Source organism: Suricata suricatta, chromosome 1, assembly GCF_006229205.1.
Source record: "Suricata suricatta isolate VVHF042 chromosome 1, meerkat_22Aug2017_6uvM2_HiC, whole genome shotgun sequence".
NCBI classification, from domain to species: domain Eukaryota; kingdom Metazoa; phylum Chordata; class Mammalia; order Carnivora; family Herpestidae; genus Suricata; species Suricata suricatta.
The window spans coordinates 187,580,710-187,597,871 of NC_043700.1; the positions used below are offsets into that span (position 1 = coordinate 187,580,710).

General features: G+C 39.2%; 1 protein-coding gene across 1 annotated transcript in view; it reads left to right on the forward strand.

The window, feature by feature from the left end:
- The window catches only part of CLNK (cytokine dependent hematopoietic cell linker), a 153,039-nt gene that overhangs the window by 13,900 nt on the left and 121,977 nt on the right, over positions 1-17,162 (forward strand). Inside the window, exon 2 of the mRNA XM_029952384.1 lies at positions 258-310. Coding sequence (XP_029808244.1) covers positions 300-310 — 11 coding nt within the window. The 5' untranslated portion in view covers positions 258-299. The remainder of the gene's footprint in view (positions 1-257; positions 311-17,162) is intronic.

Sequence of the window (17,162 nt, forward strand, 5' to 3'; positions counted from 1 at the left end):
CGGGATGTGTGTGCTCAGCTCCCCAGGGCAGACGGGATGGATCCTGACAGAAAGAGGACAGCCTGTCAGGGCAAAGTCCCCTCCCCCACCCTGCTCCAGAAATAAACCAATTATCAACCTGAATTGATTCTCTCCCCATCATTTCCTCTGAGCCAGCACCTGTACCCCATTCTAACAAGGAGCGACAGCGACGTGTTCGCCGGAATTAAAACATGAAGTGTCGGTTCAGTAACGAGTTTTACTTTTTGTTTCCACAGGCTGAATTCAAGATCCCTCTTATTTGTGAGGCAGCAAGAACTATGCACAGACAGTAAGTACCCGAATGTCACTGTGGGTCCCAATCTCCCCTCTCCTGGTGGGAACCGGAATGTGAGCAAAGGAAGGTGTCAACGTGCCCCCCAGGAAGGGCACTGCCAGTGTCAGAGCCGAGCCCAAGAGGCCGGTGCCAAGGATGTACATGTTGGTGCTCAGCGAAGCATCTCTCCCATAATGACAGTGTTTTTGTGGGCCGGCCACTTGTTCTCGCCCAGCATGAATATGTGGCCAGGACAGGGATGAAACACCCCAGCCCCAGAATGCCAGGTGAGCACCCTGAAATACCATCCATCACTTCACACCCCGGTGCTGATGCCAGAACTGAAACAACAGTGGTTCCCACACTTGATGCTCCAGCAGAAAACTTGGAGTCCAATTCTGGGTTCATGGAGCAGCCCGGGGGTGATGCATCTGTTTAGGATATCCTAATGTGTATCTGATTCAGCAAAACATCCATCCTGTTCCTGATGTCTAGCGCTATGGTAAAAAAAAGAATGCAGGCCTCCAAGTCTTAAGAAATATTTATAATGAGAAACAAACAAAGAAACTTTTAAGTTGAGAGAATTTAATGTACTAATTTTAACATCCATCTACTTACCTATTTGTCTGTTTTAGTTTGCCCGTTGGAAAGGGAGCACACTTATCCCCCCGTCATGATATAAGAAAGAACATGAGCTTCAGAGTCAGGCAGACCTAGTGTAAATCCATTGTCTTTTGACTCCATCGTTCTATGGCTGTATGACATTTGGGCACTTACCTAGCCTTCCTTCCAGAAAGCAGGATCTGGCCTTGAGCAGGGGGACTGCCTGGTTTCTGGGTGGATTCCTGGGCTTAGACAGAGCCTGGGGGACATCCCGGGTAACGAGGTGATGCCTGGGTCTCCCAGGTGGGTGCCGGAGGCAGAACTGGTGTCCAGAGTGACAAGAGGCTGCAGTGCCAGCGTCACCGAGGTCCCACAGTGGGGTGACCTGACACACAGCCAGACCCAGGCCTGTGGGATGCAGAAGCTGAGGCTCCTGGCTTATGGACCATCTCCTCCGTGCAAGGTGCCAGGACTCCCTTCTCCTCTGACCCTGTAGCAGCTTCATTCTTAGACAAAAAAAAAAAAAAAAAATTACGGTCTGTGGCCATGGAATCAACGGTACGGCAGGTGCATCCACTTCCCACCAAACTGGGTGGCTTAAAACAACCAGAAATGTCTTCTCTCACAGTTCGTGGGGCTAGAAGTCCAAAATCTAGGTGTGGGCAGGCCCCTGCTCACTTTGAAGCTGGGAGGGAGGATCCTTCCTCACCATCAGCACCTGGCCTGGGAGGTGGCCCCTGGCACTCCCCGACTTGTGGCCGCATCTCTCTGCTGTCTGCCTCCACCCTCTCCCACTTTTTGTTCTGGGTCTGTGCCTTCTCTTCTTTGGCCTGTCTCAGATCTCCCTCGTCTTTCTCTTATAAGGACATTTGTCATTGGGTTTAGGGCCACCACCACCCCACCCTCTGGTTAATCCAGGATAATTTCCTCTCAAATCCTTAATTACATCTGCAAAGACCCTTTTCCCCCACAAGGTCACTTTCACAAGTGCCCGTGATTTGGACATGGAAATATTTTAGGGCTGTAGGCTTTGTTTTCAGACCCATACCCTTCCTTGGGGGCAATGCGGGAGGTACTTTGACAACCTCAGCAGTGATTCGCTATGAGTTTCCATCTGGCTGTGTGATCAAGAGCCCTGCTTCTGTTTCTCCCTGTGATTCCGCCCCGTGCCAAGGGTCTCCTCCATAAAGAAGAGAGGTGTTGCCCCTTCGTGAGGACTTTAGGTTGCTTCGGTTTTTAGCCAGACAGTTGGCCTCTTGGCAATTTCATCAAGCTTCCAAAGGGCGGCTTTGAGAGTTCAGCATTAGAGTTTCACATCTCACAGGTTTTTTCCTGTGATGTCTTGGCCGAGCACTCCTTCCTCTGTAAAAACAATGAACCCACTCAATTCACAGCAGTAGAGTTTAAATCTGGCTGAACAACAGGATCACCGAGGAGGCTCTAAATGAGAAGCAAGTTCAGTGTCATTCCCCAGACCAAAGAAATCAGAATCCCCAGACACTGACTTTACTTATCATGCTCAACTCAGTCTAATCTGCAGCTAAGGCTGTGAGATGCTGGGCTAAACGGTCTTATAACTGTGGAACCTGGAGTTCCTTGCTATGTTATGACCTGGAATTCTAAATGGTTTTTTGTAGCTACAGCTAATTCCTTACTGTCTCCCATTGGGCACTTCTACAATGAATGAATGAATGAGCACATAACAAAGGATGATGTAGAGATAAATTACATATTTACACACATGTATGTACACACGTATGTATACATACATGTGTGTGTACATACATGTGTGTGTATATATGCCCAATACAAGTATGGGCACACATATTTTCCCCATAAATGTGTTAGCCCAGTCAAAAGCATTTACTGAGTGTGCACTGTACTGGGTTTCAGGCTAGGTGCCTCTCTTACAAAGATAAGGAAGGAAGGAAGCAAAGCAGCATTAGCTGTATGTTGGGTAGATCATTTTAGTCTTATGCAGCAAGTGACGGCAAAGTGCCACCAACGTTTTTTTTTTTTCCATTCATCCAGATTTAATAACAAACATTGTTATTATTGGTCCTTTTTAAATTCAGTTTTAAATGCAACTACCATAAATGTTCTGCAGAATGGCACAAATTAAATACTAAATGTGTACCTATATCAGATACTTGACTTGAAAAACCAGAGACTGCTCTAAGTACATTAGTGAGGACAAACAACACGAACAGTGGTGGTGAGAGAAGAAAAACAAGAAAGAAAGAACAAAGATGTTCCAAGACAGTAAGAAGAGATGTCCCAGTTCTAAACTGCTTCTGAAATTAGCAGACTACTTCACATTTACTCTCCCTGCAACAAAGCTTTCAGCTTCCCATGGCGCCTGGTGGCTCAGTTGGTTAAGCGGCTGACTTCAGCTCAGGTCATGATCTCACTGTTGGTGGGTTCAAGTCCCATGTCAGGCTCTGTGCTGACAGCTAGCTCAGAGCCTGGAGCCTGTCTTCGGACTCTGTGTCTCCCTCTCTCTCTCTGACCCTCCCCTGCTCACGCTCTGTGTCTCTCTCAAAAATAAATAAATGTCAAAAAAATTAAACAAACAAAAAACAAAAAAAAAAACAACAAAGCTTTTGGCTTCCCTAACAATCAATCCAACTGCCTGAAGCCCTTCTCTTGGAGCACATCGGCACTGTTAGGGTAGAGTAGACAGACATGCTTACTCCATCGGGGCTGAATAAAAGGGTCCTGGGGTTTGTTTCCAGGATCTCTTCATCATCCTGGACAGAACTGATAAGAACCTTGGTGCTACAGTTCTGAGTGTTTTGAAAGAGATGGAGGTCACTAGAGTGATTGCTTCTAGCCCCTTCCAGTAAGCAAACGCCCTGTGCTGGTCAGGCTGCTTCCGGCACTCAAGAGGGAGACACCCTCACACATCCCAGACAGGGGGCTTATGGGGGAAAAGTGTCCCTGCAGTGTCCCCACAGGCTAAAAAGTTATTCATAGTCCTCTTGGAAATTTTAGTAAATGTACAAAATTACAAAGAAGAAAACAAAAGTCACCATTTTTCCCTAGCATCCAAAAATAACCACTATCTTGCTGCAGGTTTCTGAAGTCATTTTTCTCTCTTTGTGTAATATTTTAAAATTTCAGGGAACCTACTTTTAGCACGTCTACTGTTTTCATTCATTCTGTAATACTGTTTTGTGTTATGACCACTGTCCCACATTATGGTCTTCTTCAAAATCACAGTGTTTTCAGGCTAGTGCTTAAATCAGGCTCATAATCCTTTATCCACAATTCCAAAGCCAAAAGCTTCAAACTACTGAAAAATCTTTGTAACTACTTGGGCAGCTAAACTTGACCTGCAGGGAAGTGATGTAAGTTCTTCATTTATCCTACTTCCTGTGAATATAAATATGTGTTTCACAGGTAGCAATATGCGTGTGTTGAATAACTAGTCATTGCTCTGAAACTTAGAGGGGAAATTACTAATATTTGCTACATGTACAACATTACTAAATTCCAAAATATTCTGAATCCCTAGCCCTAAGGAATTTGGATAAGGAATGGTGGACATGTATTTTATCTGGTGGTTTATTTTATCTTGACCTTGGTGTTGGACATTTCAGTTGTTACCCATAACGTTTTATGAGGCAGTTTTATTGCCAAGATTAAACTTTATACTCTAGGAGTATTAGAGAAGGCTGTGTCACTATGTTCTCTAGCATGCAATGCTGTGTGTCCTGTCACATGTAAAACAAACTGTGACAGTCTATTATTAAACAGGGACACAGGTTCAATCAAATTATCTGACAATATCCTATTATCTCCTTTCTTGCTTCAGGAAACTTGTCTTTCATACTCATTTATTTCAGCACGAGTTTTGGTGGCAAACAAAACAAAACAGCAAAGGAGTTTGAGAGCTAGAAAGAGAGTCTTAGGGGTATGGGATCCAAGTGTCTATCCGTGGCTGTAACCCCAGACTTGAGAGTCTTCTAGAATGCTCTAGGATAAGGGCTCATTATCTTCTGAGACAGTGAGCTTAAAAATGGGAAGACAGAGCTTCTTTGTACTGACACCAACAAAGCCAACTTCAAGGCATGTTATTGGTCGGCCCTGTACATTCTGGTAACCAAATAACAGTGCTCTCCCGGCCATACGTTCCCCACCTGACTTCGGCCGGCGTCTGGTTGTGAGAATGAAAGGATAAAGAGAATAAAAACGCTGCAGACCAGGAGTGCCTATGGCCAGCACAGAGCGAGTCATTTGCATGAGGATCTGGGCCATGCTGTGACTACCCAGAGGCAGCCAACACCACACCTCTTGGATTCCGACATCCACGATCTTTGCACCATGTGGAACTGCTTCACGATGACTAAGAATGTCATCTTTACGTATTTCTCATCAGGGACACATCCCAAAGACGAATGACTGTTTTGCTTACAAGAGGCATATTTTCTCTTTGAAACCTCACATGATAAAATCCACTCAATCTCTGGATGGGGATACACATCAGCTCCTCTTCAAGAAGCCCAGCCCTGTGTCTGGTACACAGGCGGTGCCCAATAAATGCTATTTCCCTCTGTATATATAATATGCATGACAAAATTCCCTGTAAATCCCGGGTCATTATTTTCTTCCATGAGCTATGTGGACAACTCCTGCCTTTGACCTCGGGGAACAACTTCATTTTTATTTGCAGGAATTAATAAGTGTAAATCCCACTGAATCTAGGGGAAAGGAGAAGAAGCAATTTTGGCATCCTGAGATCAGAGTCTTGTACCCAGCAGAGTTGTCAGTGTGGCTGGCTTCCTAGTTACCCAAAAGCAACTATGAATCTGCTCTTGGGCCAACCAGGCCCATCCGCTGGTGGTATCAGAGACATGTAGCTAACCTTCAGCATCGTGGTTGGCTGATAATTAAAAAGCTGCACACTGTGAGAGAACACAGGTGAGCTGCAGGGCGAGTGTCGGCCACAGGTTGTAGACAAGGCCGGTGGTTTCCATGCAGGAACAGCAGGTGCAGTTGGCTCTGAGACTCATGGAGATGTGTGAGGATGGGGTGATGCAGAATTCCAAGACAGACTTCTGTCCCTCTTAGTGGCAAAATTGCCAGCTGGTGAAGGAACTCCCTGACTTAACTCACCTGCCGCCACACAGGAGGCTTCCAGCTGAACAAACTCAAGTCTCTTGCTGACCTGCCACAAATTTAGACCTTTCATGCTTGCAGCCTTTAAAAACATCACAAAGAATAGAGAAGGCTGTGACTTATTTTAATATTGAGCTTACTGTTATCACACAAGTCAGGTATATTCATTGTAGAAAAGTTTAAAATATAAAAACATACAAAGACAAAAATACCATAATGGAAACATTGAAAAGTGGTCAACATTATTGGGTATTTTTGGGGCTTTGGGGTTTTCTTTCTTTTTTTAATTGTTATTTATTTTGAGAGAGAGAAAGACAGAGAGCACATGCTCACACAAGCAGAGGGGAGGCAGAGGGAGAGGGAGAGGGAGAGAGAATCCCAAGCAGGCTCCATGCTGTCAGCCCAGAGCCCGATGTGGAGCTCGATCTAATGGCCAGCACACAGCTAGTCATTTGTACGAGGATCTGGGTCACGCTGTGACTACTCAGCCCAAAAGTGAGATCATGACATGAGCCAATACTAAGGGATGAGCACTTAACCAACTGAGCCACCCAGATGCCCCTAAGGCTTTCTTATAAAACTACGCATACTATTTTGATTTTAACATTAATGTAGCATAACTATTTTCCAGCATTACTAAACTTATTTCCATAGTCATACAATCTTCCATCACTTAGGCATGTCATATTTTATATTCTCCCACTGCTAGAAAACAACACTTCTCATGAACTAATTTGACAAGCTCTATTAATACCTCCATGTCCTCAGACACTGTGTTCCACTACTTGGCAATATTTAGCAAAACCAGCGACCCTGGGCAGTCTCATGAGCGAGGCCAGTGTTTGGAGACCCTGACCTATAAATGACAGTATATGATAATCACAGGGCATTTGATTATGTAAATGTGCAGAGAAACTGAAAGTAAAGCCCAGGATTTCTGGTTGGGTACTCCATGAAGGCCAAACCACCAGTCACCAGCTTGTTCTAGTTTCCATACACCCAACGTTCCCCCACAAATAAGAAATCCTGGTTTCTAAGCCTCTGCTTTAGAGTGATGAGTTACATAGTGATGAGCAGATGACTAGAATAGATATTATCTGCTATTTTTATGATCACTTCATACAAGACCCTTTGCTGTTGAATATTCAGAATATAATTTAGAGATTCTTATGACTTGATATCCCACCTTAAAGAACACCCATTGTAGACAAGAATAACAATAAATAACTAATAGTAGACAAGCAGAATGCTAATAAGGGGTCCTTTGCTCCAAGTGTGTGTAAATACAAAGGGGGCAATGGAGTTCCTCTGTCTGGGAGCAAATCTTGGAAGGGGACACAGTGGTGGTAGAGGAGTCATCCTCACAGAGGAGGGGACAGTGGAACAGAGCTTGGGGTCTGATGGGATGTAACCAAGAAGGAGGAGAGAACGGAGATAGATTTCAAGTAAATACCACAACTGGAAAAACTATAACAATTCAGTGTAAGAGGTAACATTAAATTGACTGATCATTAGAATTTTGTTCTTTAAAAACTGATTCTCAGTAACTGGAGAGAGAAATTCTTGGTGGCTTATTATGGATGGTAGAATCCTAGTTCCTATTTCCTGTGGGAAAAAGGAGTCACAATCTATAATCAGAAGGATAAAGGCCTTGAGTTGCAACGTTTAACAACCTCATGTTGAAAGGAAGGATTTTGCTGTTCTGCCCGTTGTGTTTTGGACAGTCTGTGATCAGTCGCGTCCGTGCCCTTCTTTCTTGCCATTGTTGTTTGTTTGAAAACAAATTCTTTAAATAATGAAAATTCTACATCCAGATCCATGTCCATGGACTTTTCTAAGATGCAAGAAATGTTATGAGGAAAACAATGAGACTTTCCTCTGCCATCTTCGGCAAAATCTTTTTTTTTCCCTTCAGTTTCTTCAATTGCTTTAAATATTGATTAGAAACAAAACAATAGTCATAAACTATGCATAAGGTATAAAGAACAATAAAACAATTCAAATACGGGCTCTCATTCTGTTTTTTAAAATGACCACTGCTTTTGAAGTTTCCATCTGCTCCTCCCCCACCCCCACAGGGAACAACCGTCCTGAATTCTGTGTTCATCCTTCACTTGCTTTTATTTTTCATTTTGCCACATGGCTTTGTATCATTAAAAGTAATTTGTTTGGTTTTGCTTGGTTTTCAACTTTAGGCCTCCCAAAAATCATACCACATGGTATATTTTGTGCCCTGACTACCTGGGTTTTGACAGCTGGTTCCACCAGCCATGAGCTGTGAGATCTTGAGCAAGTTAGTAAGTGTCACTGTGCCTGTTTTCTCAACTGCAAAATGGAAATAATGTTAGTGCCTATTTCTCACGAAGAGGAGATCACTGGAGTAAGACCTGGAAAATAGTGCCTGGAGCACACAGTGTGGGCTCCATTAGCACTAGCTATTAGTCCGCAATCTGTTTTATGACTGTCCCAGTTTACATTCCAAAGATAATCCGTGCTATTGTGGATAGCCATAAATCCTTTGATTTCATGGCTATATAATATTTCCTTATGTGCTAAAATGCTATTTAATTATCCACAATCTAGTCAATAGACATTGGGCTGTTTTCCGGATTTTGCTCACATCAGTGCTGCTAAGAGCATTCTAGTTCGTTGGAGCATATCTTCTAGTTGGAGGCATATATTCAAGAGTTGTCTGTAAATAGGGCTACATTCTCAGGATTAAAATTGCTTGGGTGCAGAGTAGGTATACCTCCACCTTTACTAGACAATGTCACAGTTTCCAAAGTCAGCAGGCCATTTTATATCCCCGCAAATGTGTGTAAGCGACTCATTTGCTTTACAACCTCATCAACCCTCCATCCTGGCAGCTTTCATTTTTGCCCAACTGTGGCTAATTTTAATTTACCTTAGTTGACGACAGATGCAGTTAAGCATCTTTTAAAATATTTATTGGCAACCGCTTTTTTTCCTAAAGCACAGAGTACTTGTTTAAATCTTTTGCTCATCTTTCTGTCAGGCATTTAGTCTTTTTCGTGTTGACTTGTATGAGTTATTTATTTATTCTGAATTTTTTTTTCCTGGCTTGAGATTTGAGTTTTCATTCTCCTTGGATGTTTTCTTTTGGTGACCATCATTTTGCAGTCAAATGCTCTACCACTGAGCTATACCCCCTGGTGACCATCATTTTGAAGCAGTTGAGAAGACCAAACTTTTCTTTATGATTTCTTGAATTTGTATATTGTTTAAAGAAACTTTCCTTCATTAAGTTAGTCTCCCATATTGAATTCCAAACATCATAAAATTTGCTTTTCTTTTTTGGGCTTTTCATCAGCCTGGAGTTGGTTAATTTGTGCATCGTATAAAGTAAGAGGATAAGTAAGTTTATTTTTCAAACAGGTGCACAATCTTTTCAGTACCATATATTAGAAAGTCTATCCTTCTTACACTGGTCTACAATGCCAGCTCTGTCGTTACTACCTGTCATGCATGGGCTTTCTCTTCTTGGTCCATGATTAAAATATCTACCCTATGTCAATTACACAGTCATAATTAATATAACTTTATAATAATTCATGACATCTGGGAATTTATGTGTCCCAGGTGAACTTATCAATGAGTTGGCTCTTCAATGTTTACTTTTTTAAAATATAACTTATGGTCAGATTGGTTTCCACACAACACCCAGTGTTCATCCCAATGTGTGCCCTCCTCCGTGCCCATCCCCGACTTTCTCCTCTCCCCCAACTCCCATCAGCCCTCAGTTTGTTCCCATTATTTGAAAGTCTCTTATGGTGTACTTTTTAACCTAAACACTAGGATCAGCTTGCCAACACACACACACACACACACACACACACACACACACACACACACCTTTTGGTATTTTAGATTGGAATTATGTTGATTCTATAGGTAACTTTAAAGAGAAACAGCATCTTTATGACACTAATTTCCAGTTCTTTAACATACTATGTATCTTCCAAGAGAAGCAGAGACAGAGAGGAAACTTCTTCAACATTAACTGTTCCATAATGTTCTATAATCTTCTCCCAAAAAGACTGGACCTTACCAACTTTTGAGAGATTTGGGAGGGGGGGGAGGCAATTAACATATTTTAAAGGTATTGCCAATGTTAAGATATAAAATCCCATGTTTTCATGTTTGTCATTGGCAATACATTTCTATACATGATGCATGCACAGCAGACTTCCTCATGTTTTATCAATTCTAGTATTTGCCCCTTTATTCTTTAGCACTTGTTATGTAGATGGCAATATAATCTGCAAATCATTGAATTTTACTTCTTCTTTTTTGTTTTTTATACTTTTTTTTTTCCTTGCCAAACAGCACTGGTTAGGACTTCCAGAACAAGACTAAATTGAAGTACAAATAGGGAGCACCCTTGTCTTCACGTTAAAAGGAATGCTTTTAATGTTTCAGCATGAGACGTGTTTCCAGATTTTGGTAGGCTTCAAATACCAGATTAAAGACTCTTGATCACTAGGAGTCATTTTATTCTTATTACCAAAAGTGTTAAATTTAATCATTTTTTTTGGTTGAGATGGTTATCTACATTTTCCCTTCCCTTTCTGTTAGTATAATGATTTATATCAATAGATTTTCTAATGCTCAAAAAAACTAGAATTTCTGGGATAAACAGAAACTGAGTCAAATTTAGTCATGACATATTATTTTTAAGCATAATGGTCCAATGAGCCTTTAATGAGCACTAGTGACAATGCCTGTAATTTTCTTTTCTCTTACTCTCCTTGCCGGATATTGGCATTGGGTTTGTGCTAGCTTCTTCAACTGAGTTAGAGCATTTACCAATTTTCTATTCTTGACAAGAAATTGTGTAGTAGAGAATAATTTGTTCTTTTAACAATGAAACTGTCTTGGACTGGTTTTCCCTTGGGGAAAGATTTTTCAACTATTGATTCAGTATCATTGTCAGTTATCATTGTTGTTAAATAGTCCTTCATGGGTAATTTTTGTTGTTATATATTTTTTCCTAAATATATGTTTGTCACTGATATTCTTTTAGCATTTTAACGTCTGTTACACTCATAGTTATGTCTCTTTTTACATTTATAATTTTGTCTGTGGTTTCTTCCCTTTTATTTCTGATCAAGTTTGCCACGTGGTGTAAGTTTTATTAGTCCTTTCTGTTGTAAATCCTTGTTCTATTTTGGTAACTTCTGCTCTTCACTACTTCTATATTCTTGGCATCATGCTTTTGTTGTACCACAAATCGCTAAGTTAGTGCTTCAGTAATTAAATTTTAGCTTTTCTCCTTTTATACTATAAATATTTATTTATAATATAAATAATATGTGTGATATAAATAATATAAATATTTATTATAATATAAATATATTATAAATATATTATTATAAATATACTATAAAATATAATGTAAATGTTATAATATAAATATAAGAATTAAATTATAATATAAATGATTTATACATTATTGTTCTTTTTTAAATCTTTTTATTCTCATTATCTTTATTCTTTAACTCATGACTTCCTAATTTCCAAATAAATTTGTATTTTTTTTATTATCTTTTTTGACACTGATTTCAAACCTCATTGTCTGGTGGTCATAGGAAATAGTCCACATGATATTATTTTGTGAATTTTTTTGAGAATACATACAATTATAGGGAATTTTTTTGCAATATTCCATGTGTGCTTGAAAAGATAGTACATACCACCATAATTGGATGTCATACCTTTAAAATATCCATAAGAAAAATGTTGTTAATTGTGTTGTTTAAATCACTATTTTTTCTAATAGTTATTTCAAGTAAATATGTTTAGGGACAAAAAACTTTCAAAGTAGTATACTTCCTGGTAAACTAATTCCTTTGTCACTATGTAGTGACCCTCTTAGGAAATATGCTTTTTTCTAAAAAGCTCTAGTTAGTATTTTAATGGCACATATTTTATATCATTTTATTTTCAAGCTTTTCTATCCTTATGTTTTAGATATGTCTTTGGTAAAAAAAAAAAAAAAAAAAAAAGTGTATAGCCAGATTGTGAATTATTCAAAACAGGAAAATTATCTTTTTAAAGAATTAACTCCATAGACAATTATTGTAACTACTAAAATACTTAAATTTATCTCTACAGTTCATTTGATGCCTTCTATTTGCTCATCCTTTCTTTCCTTCTTTTTGGGCTCTGTTTTCCTCCTTTTGTTTGATGTACATGTGTGTATATGTATTTTTTTCTCGACCCATTATACCTCTGCTAGTTTATTAGTTATACCTTCTGATTCTATTTTTGTGACTTCTGATGATATTTTTAGGAGATAATTACCAACCTGTAAAGTTATTTACCTTCTTTTGGAGTGATATGTGGATATTTTAATAATTTATTTCTGATCACTCATAATTTAAATACTACTGTACTCATGTATTTCAATTCTATTTTATTTGTTAACTCCTTAAGACTTCATTATTATTGTTTTAAACAGTCAGTCCTTTTGAATGTTTACCCAAACCTTTATAGTCTTGGTCAACTTTTCTGTTATTATCTTAGACCTATGGAAGATAACTTCCTTTCACTATGAAAAACACAATCTGGAATTGTTTTTAGCGTCAAGGCTTATTGTAAGAAAACACTTTTTGGTGCCAAAAATGTCTTTATTTTGCCCTCATTCCTAAAATGATATCTTCATTGAACATGTAATTCCAGGTTGACAACTATTTTTAATTCGAACCAAGTTGTTTTTCTACACTCTTGCCAACTACTGCTGTTACTGATATTAACTGTTGTTAAAAAATCAATTACCAATGTAATTGCCATTCTTTTGAAGGAAATATTTCTTTTCCCTTTGGATGCTTTTAGGGCCTTCCCTTTGGCTTTGGTTTTCTACAGTTTCACTATGATGTACCTAGGTGTGAATTTCTTCTTATTTATCCTCCTTGGATACATTAGAATCCTAATTCACTATTTTGACGTTTTTCACCATTTCTTTTCCGTGGTTGTTATTGTTCTGTCGTTGCTTTGGAATCAGAAACCTAATTTTCGTGCCAATTTCAGATTTTGTGCTTCTAGTTGACAGATGAAAACTGTCAAGGCACTGTTTTGTTTACAAGAGTTTGGTTAAGGTCATCTTTTTTAAATGGTTTTAAATTATTATTTTATTTCTGAGAGAGAGAAAAAGCATTCACAGGGGAGGGACAAAGAGAGAAAGAGACACAAAATCTGAAACAGGTGCCAGGCTTCAAGCTGTCAACATGAAGTCAGACGCAGGGCTTGAACCCACAAACTATGGGATCATGACCTGAGCCAAAATCAAGAGTCAGATGCTTAGCTAACTGAGCCACTCAGGCACCCCAAGGTTAACTTAAAAAAAAAAATGTTTACTTTTGAACAAAAGAGCACAGGGGAGAGGCAGAGAGAAAAGGAGAGAGAGAATCCGAAGCAGGCTCTGAGCTGACAGCAGAAAGCCTGATGCAGGGCTCAAATTCACCAACAGTGAGATCATGACCTGATCCTAAACCAGACGCTTAAGCAACTGAGCCACCCAGATGCCCCGTTTTTCACCATTTCTGAGAGCTATTTCTTATATTTAAAGGTCTTCTTTTTTATTTAAATATGATGCGCACACTTAGTTTATGTTCTTTGATAACTTTAACCTCTGAAGACTAAGCACCTAGTTCTGTTGTCAAGTGTTTCTTCCATCTTACTTTAGTGCTTTGTTATTTTAAGAGTTTTTTTATTTTATCTGTTTGCTCATTTTTCTTAGAAATTAATTTGTGGGAATTCTTTGAGGTGTGGATTGAAGGTGAGCTCCTCCAGAAAGGATTTTGTTTGCTTCTGTCGAGTGCTTGAAGGAACTGCAAAAACAGAACTTAGCTAAATCTATATTCTCAAGCTGTGGGTTTCTAGACAATCTAGGTTAAAAACGCATGTGTACTGATAAATTCGCAGGGGGAGAAACTGTCCTCTTTACTCTGCACGATTGTTTGAGAGTGGGAAAGGTTGGTTTCTCTGTAGTTCATTCGTCCCTTTATTTTAAAAAATCAGTTTATTTCCTGATTTTGGGAGAGAGAAAGAGAGAGTGAGCAGGGGAGAGACAGAGAAAGAGGGAAAGAGAAAATCCCAAGCAGACTCTGCATTGACAGAGCTTGAACTCATGAACTGTGAGACCAGTACCTGAACCAAAATCAAGAGTTGGATGCTTAAGCAACTGACTACCCAGGAACTCCTCTTTCTAATTCATTCTTAAACTGAGGTTCTATCCCTTTAGAATCTAGTTTATATTGAGGTGGGGTTTCATACTAGACTCTCCAGAGTGTAGACTATCTGAGCCCTATTTCAAGTCCACTGCCTTCCAAGAAGCTATGAAAATCAAAGACCGTTTTCCCCTGTAGTAATAATGCCAGCAAGGAGAGAACTGGCTTCTGTCCTCTGCTTCTATTTCTGGGTTCCCACCTTCATTTAAATTTTGGGCTCTCTCTGGGAAGTCTTTAGTTTTGCCAGCAATTGATTACAAAATAAGTTGCTTTTTGTAAACTGTTTTCTATGGAAGATTCAGTCTGGTATCTAGTTCATTACGCTGCAAGAAATCAAAGACATTCTGTTTATGGAATTCAATTTTTTAATTGTACTTTTACAAAAATTTAATTAAAAATAGAATAAAAGAGAATTTCCATGTTTCTGTTTTATCAATGATGTTCCTATTTTTATATCAAGAAAAGTAGCACAACCCTGGGGTTGGGGTGTTTCTTTGCTTAATGTGATTCATCAAAGTTTTGCAAATGCTCATTCAATGATAGTGAATTAAGCTCTTACTACATGCCAGACTCTGTGCAATTCATATTTGAATACATCATCTCATTAGATTTAATCTTCAGAAACAAAGGATTCAAACGCTCCTCTATCCATTAAAAGGGGAAAACAGGATCATAGAGCAGTCTGTGCAAAGCTATTATTTCCTGTCCTGTGCCCAGCAGTGTTAATAGGTTCATGTGTGTATGACAAATTAATCTTTGTATGCATGACTGAGCAAACAAATAAATAAACTCATCAGTAAATAAATCTAAAATACATGAGCAGCCATATCTGCTGTTAGGGAATGATTGTGGAGTTTGGCTATTGTACCGACTATGCTAGTCCTTAAGATGAGAAGACTAGATTACTAACATCATCTCTCTGTGCTACAATTTCCTGGATGACTAGGAGGTAATAATACTCCACCTCATGGAAAAATAGGGATCAAATAGGTAATATGTATATAAAAGCCACCAATGTGAGACACCCCTGCCCTCTTAATCAGTCAGATTATATTTGGTAACTTATCAGCTGTGTGACTTAAAACAAATGACTACATTTATGCGTACCCACTTTCTTCATCTATACAGTGCAGGTAATAATAATACTAATCTCATTAAGTTGTCCTGGCTGCTCAGTAATGACTTACTATGTGCCATGTTTAGAATACTTAGAACATTATCTTGAGCATAGTAATCCTTTATAGATGTTTAGCAACTCTCAGCAGTTATTACCTCACCTTAGGAGAAAACCTAAAGGGTACTAGGCTTTTTTAATATAAGAGATAAGATTTATAAAGAAATTTTGTTTTCTCTGATTATAAAATAGGAACATATTCATATAAAATACAAAGGTAAGTCACAGAGGCACAAAATAAAGGTAAAAGCAGCCAAAAATAACCCTCGTGTCAAAGATCATGTATCATTCTAGGTACAGAAAATTCTAAAAGGGACCACACTAAAATATTAGCAGTGATTTCTGCATGTAGGATCAGGGTGATTTTTATATGGATAGATAATGTTGATATTGATCCATATAGATATGAATATAAGTATGTTCAAGCTATATATCCATTTGTAGATATAACCAGCTATATGTCTCTTTATAATTCAGTCATTGAGGGGTGCCTGCCCAGATGGTTCAGTTGGCTAAGCGTCCAACATTGGCTCAGATCATGATCTCATGGCTCATGAGTTCAAGCCCCACATCAGGCTCTGTGCTGATAGCTCAGAGCTTGGAGCCTGTTTTGGATTCTGTCTCCTCTCTCTGCCAGCCCCCTGCTCACACACACTCTCTCTCTCTCTCTCAAATGTAAATAAAATTTAAACATTTTTTTAAAATTTATAATTCATTCATTGAAATAGGCTCAGTTAGCAGTGTCTAAATTAAGTGTCTAAATAAAATCTCTTCTTATCTTCTTTATTTGTCCATATGTTAATCTACCTTGGTGTCTATTCATTTGTGTTTACACTGATCCATTTATTTCCTATGTAAAAAGCCCCATGCAGGCTGCTAGGGGCAAATAGATGGAGGTATCTCAGTTCCAGATTTAGTAATCCAGTGGAGCCAGTCCAGCAAGGAGCCAGGAAGCAAGGAGTTTCTAAGAGATGGTATATATCAAGTGCTAGAGGAAAGTGAAGGGTAATGCAGGAGCACAGAACTAAGGGCATGTACATCTACTCAGGTAAGAAGGGCAGGTAGGAAATATTATATTGAATACAAGTAGGAGTTTGCCAGGTATAATCATGGAAGGAAATGTCTTTTTTAGCCTGAGAATGCTTAGTGAGACCTGAAAAAAATGCTTCCTTCTGTGCCGGTGCAGACCACTGGTTTCCTTCTTGGAAAACTAGACCTCCCTTTTTTCAGGGACGAAAATAAGAGTCTTAGCTGGGTGTTTAGAGGGTTATTAGTAAATAAAACCAAACTAATTTGTTTTCACAAGCTTTGGACACTGAGGTCTAGGAGTCTAGAACAACAGGGCGGCCAATGGTTGGGAAGCAGAGAGCCTGAGCCCTTATCCTCTCTCTGTCATTCACAAGTTCTTTGAAGCCATATAAGATCTTTATGCATCTTGGAATCCCTTACCTTAAAAAGGAATTTAATAGGACCAATTTTCTCCACCATCTTTTGTATGTCACATACTTGAAATGATAGTATGTTTGATCTAGAAGACAGACGACCATGCTCTCTGTGAAAGGATATCATGTGAAAAGAAATTAAGCCCTTTTTTTTTAAGTTTTTTTTTAAGTGTATTTATTTTCTTTTGAAAGACAGAGTACAAGCAGGCAAGGGGCAGAGAGAGGGAGAGACAGAAACCCAAGGAGGTTCTGCACCATCAGCACAGAACCCAATGCAG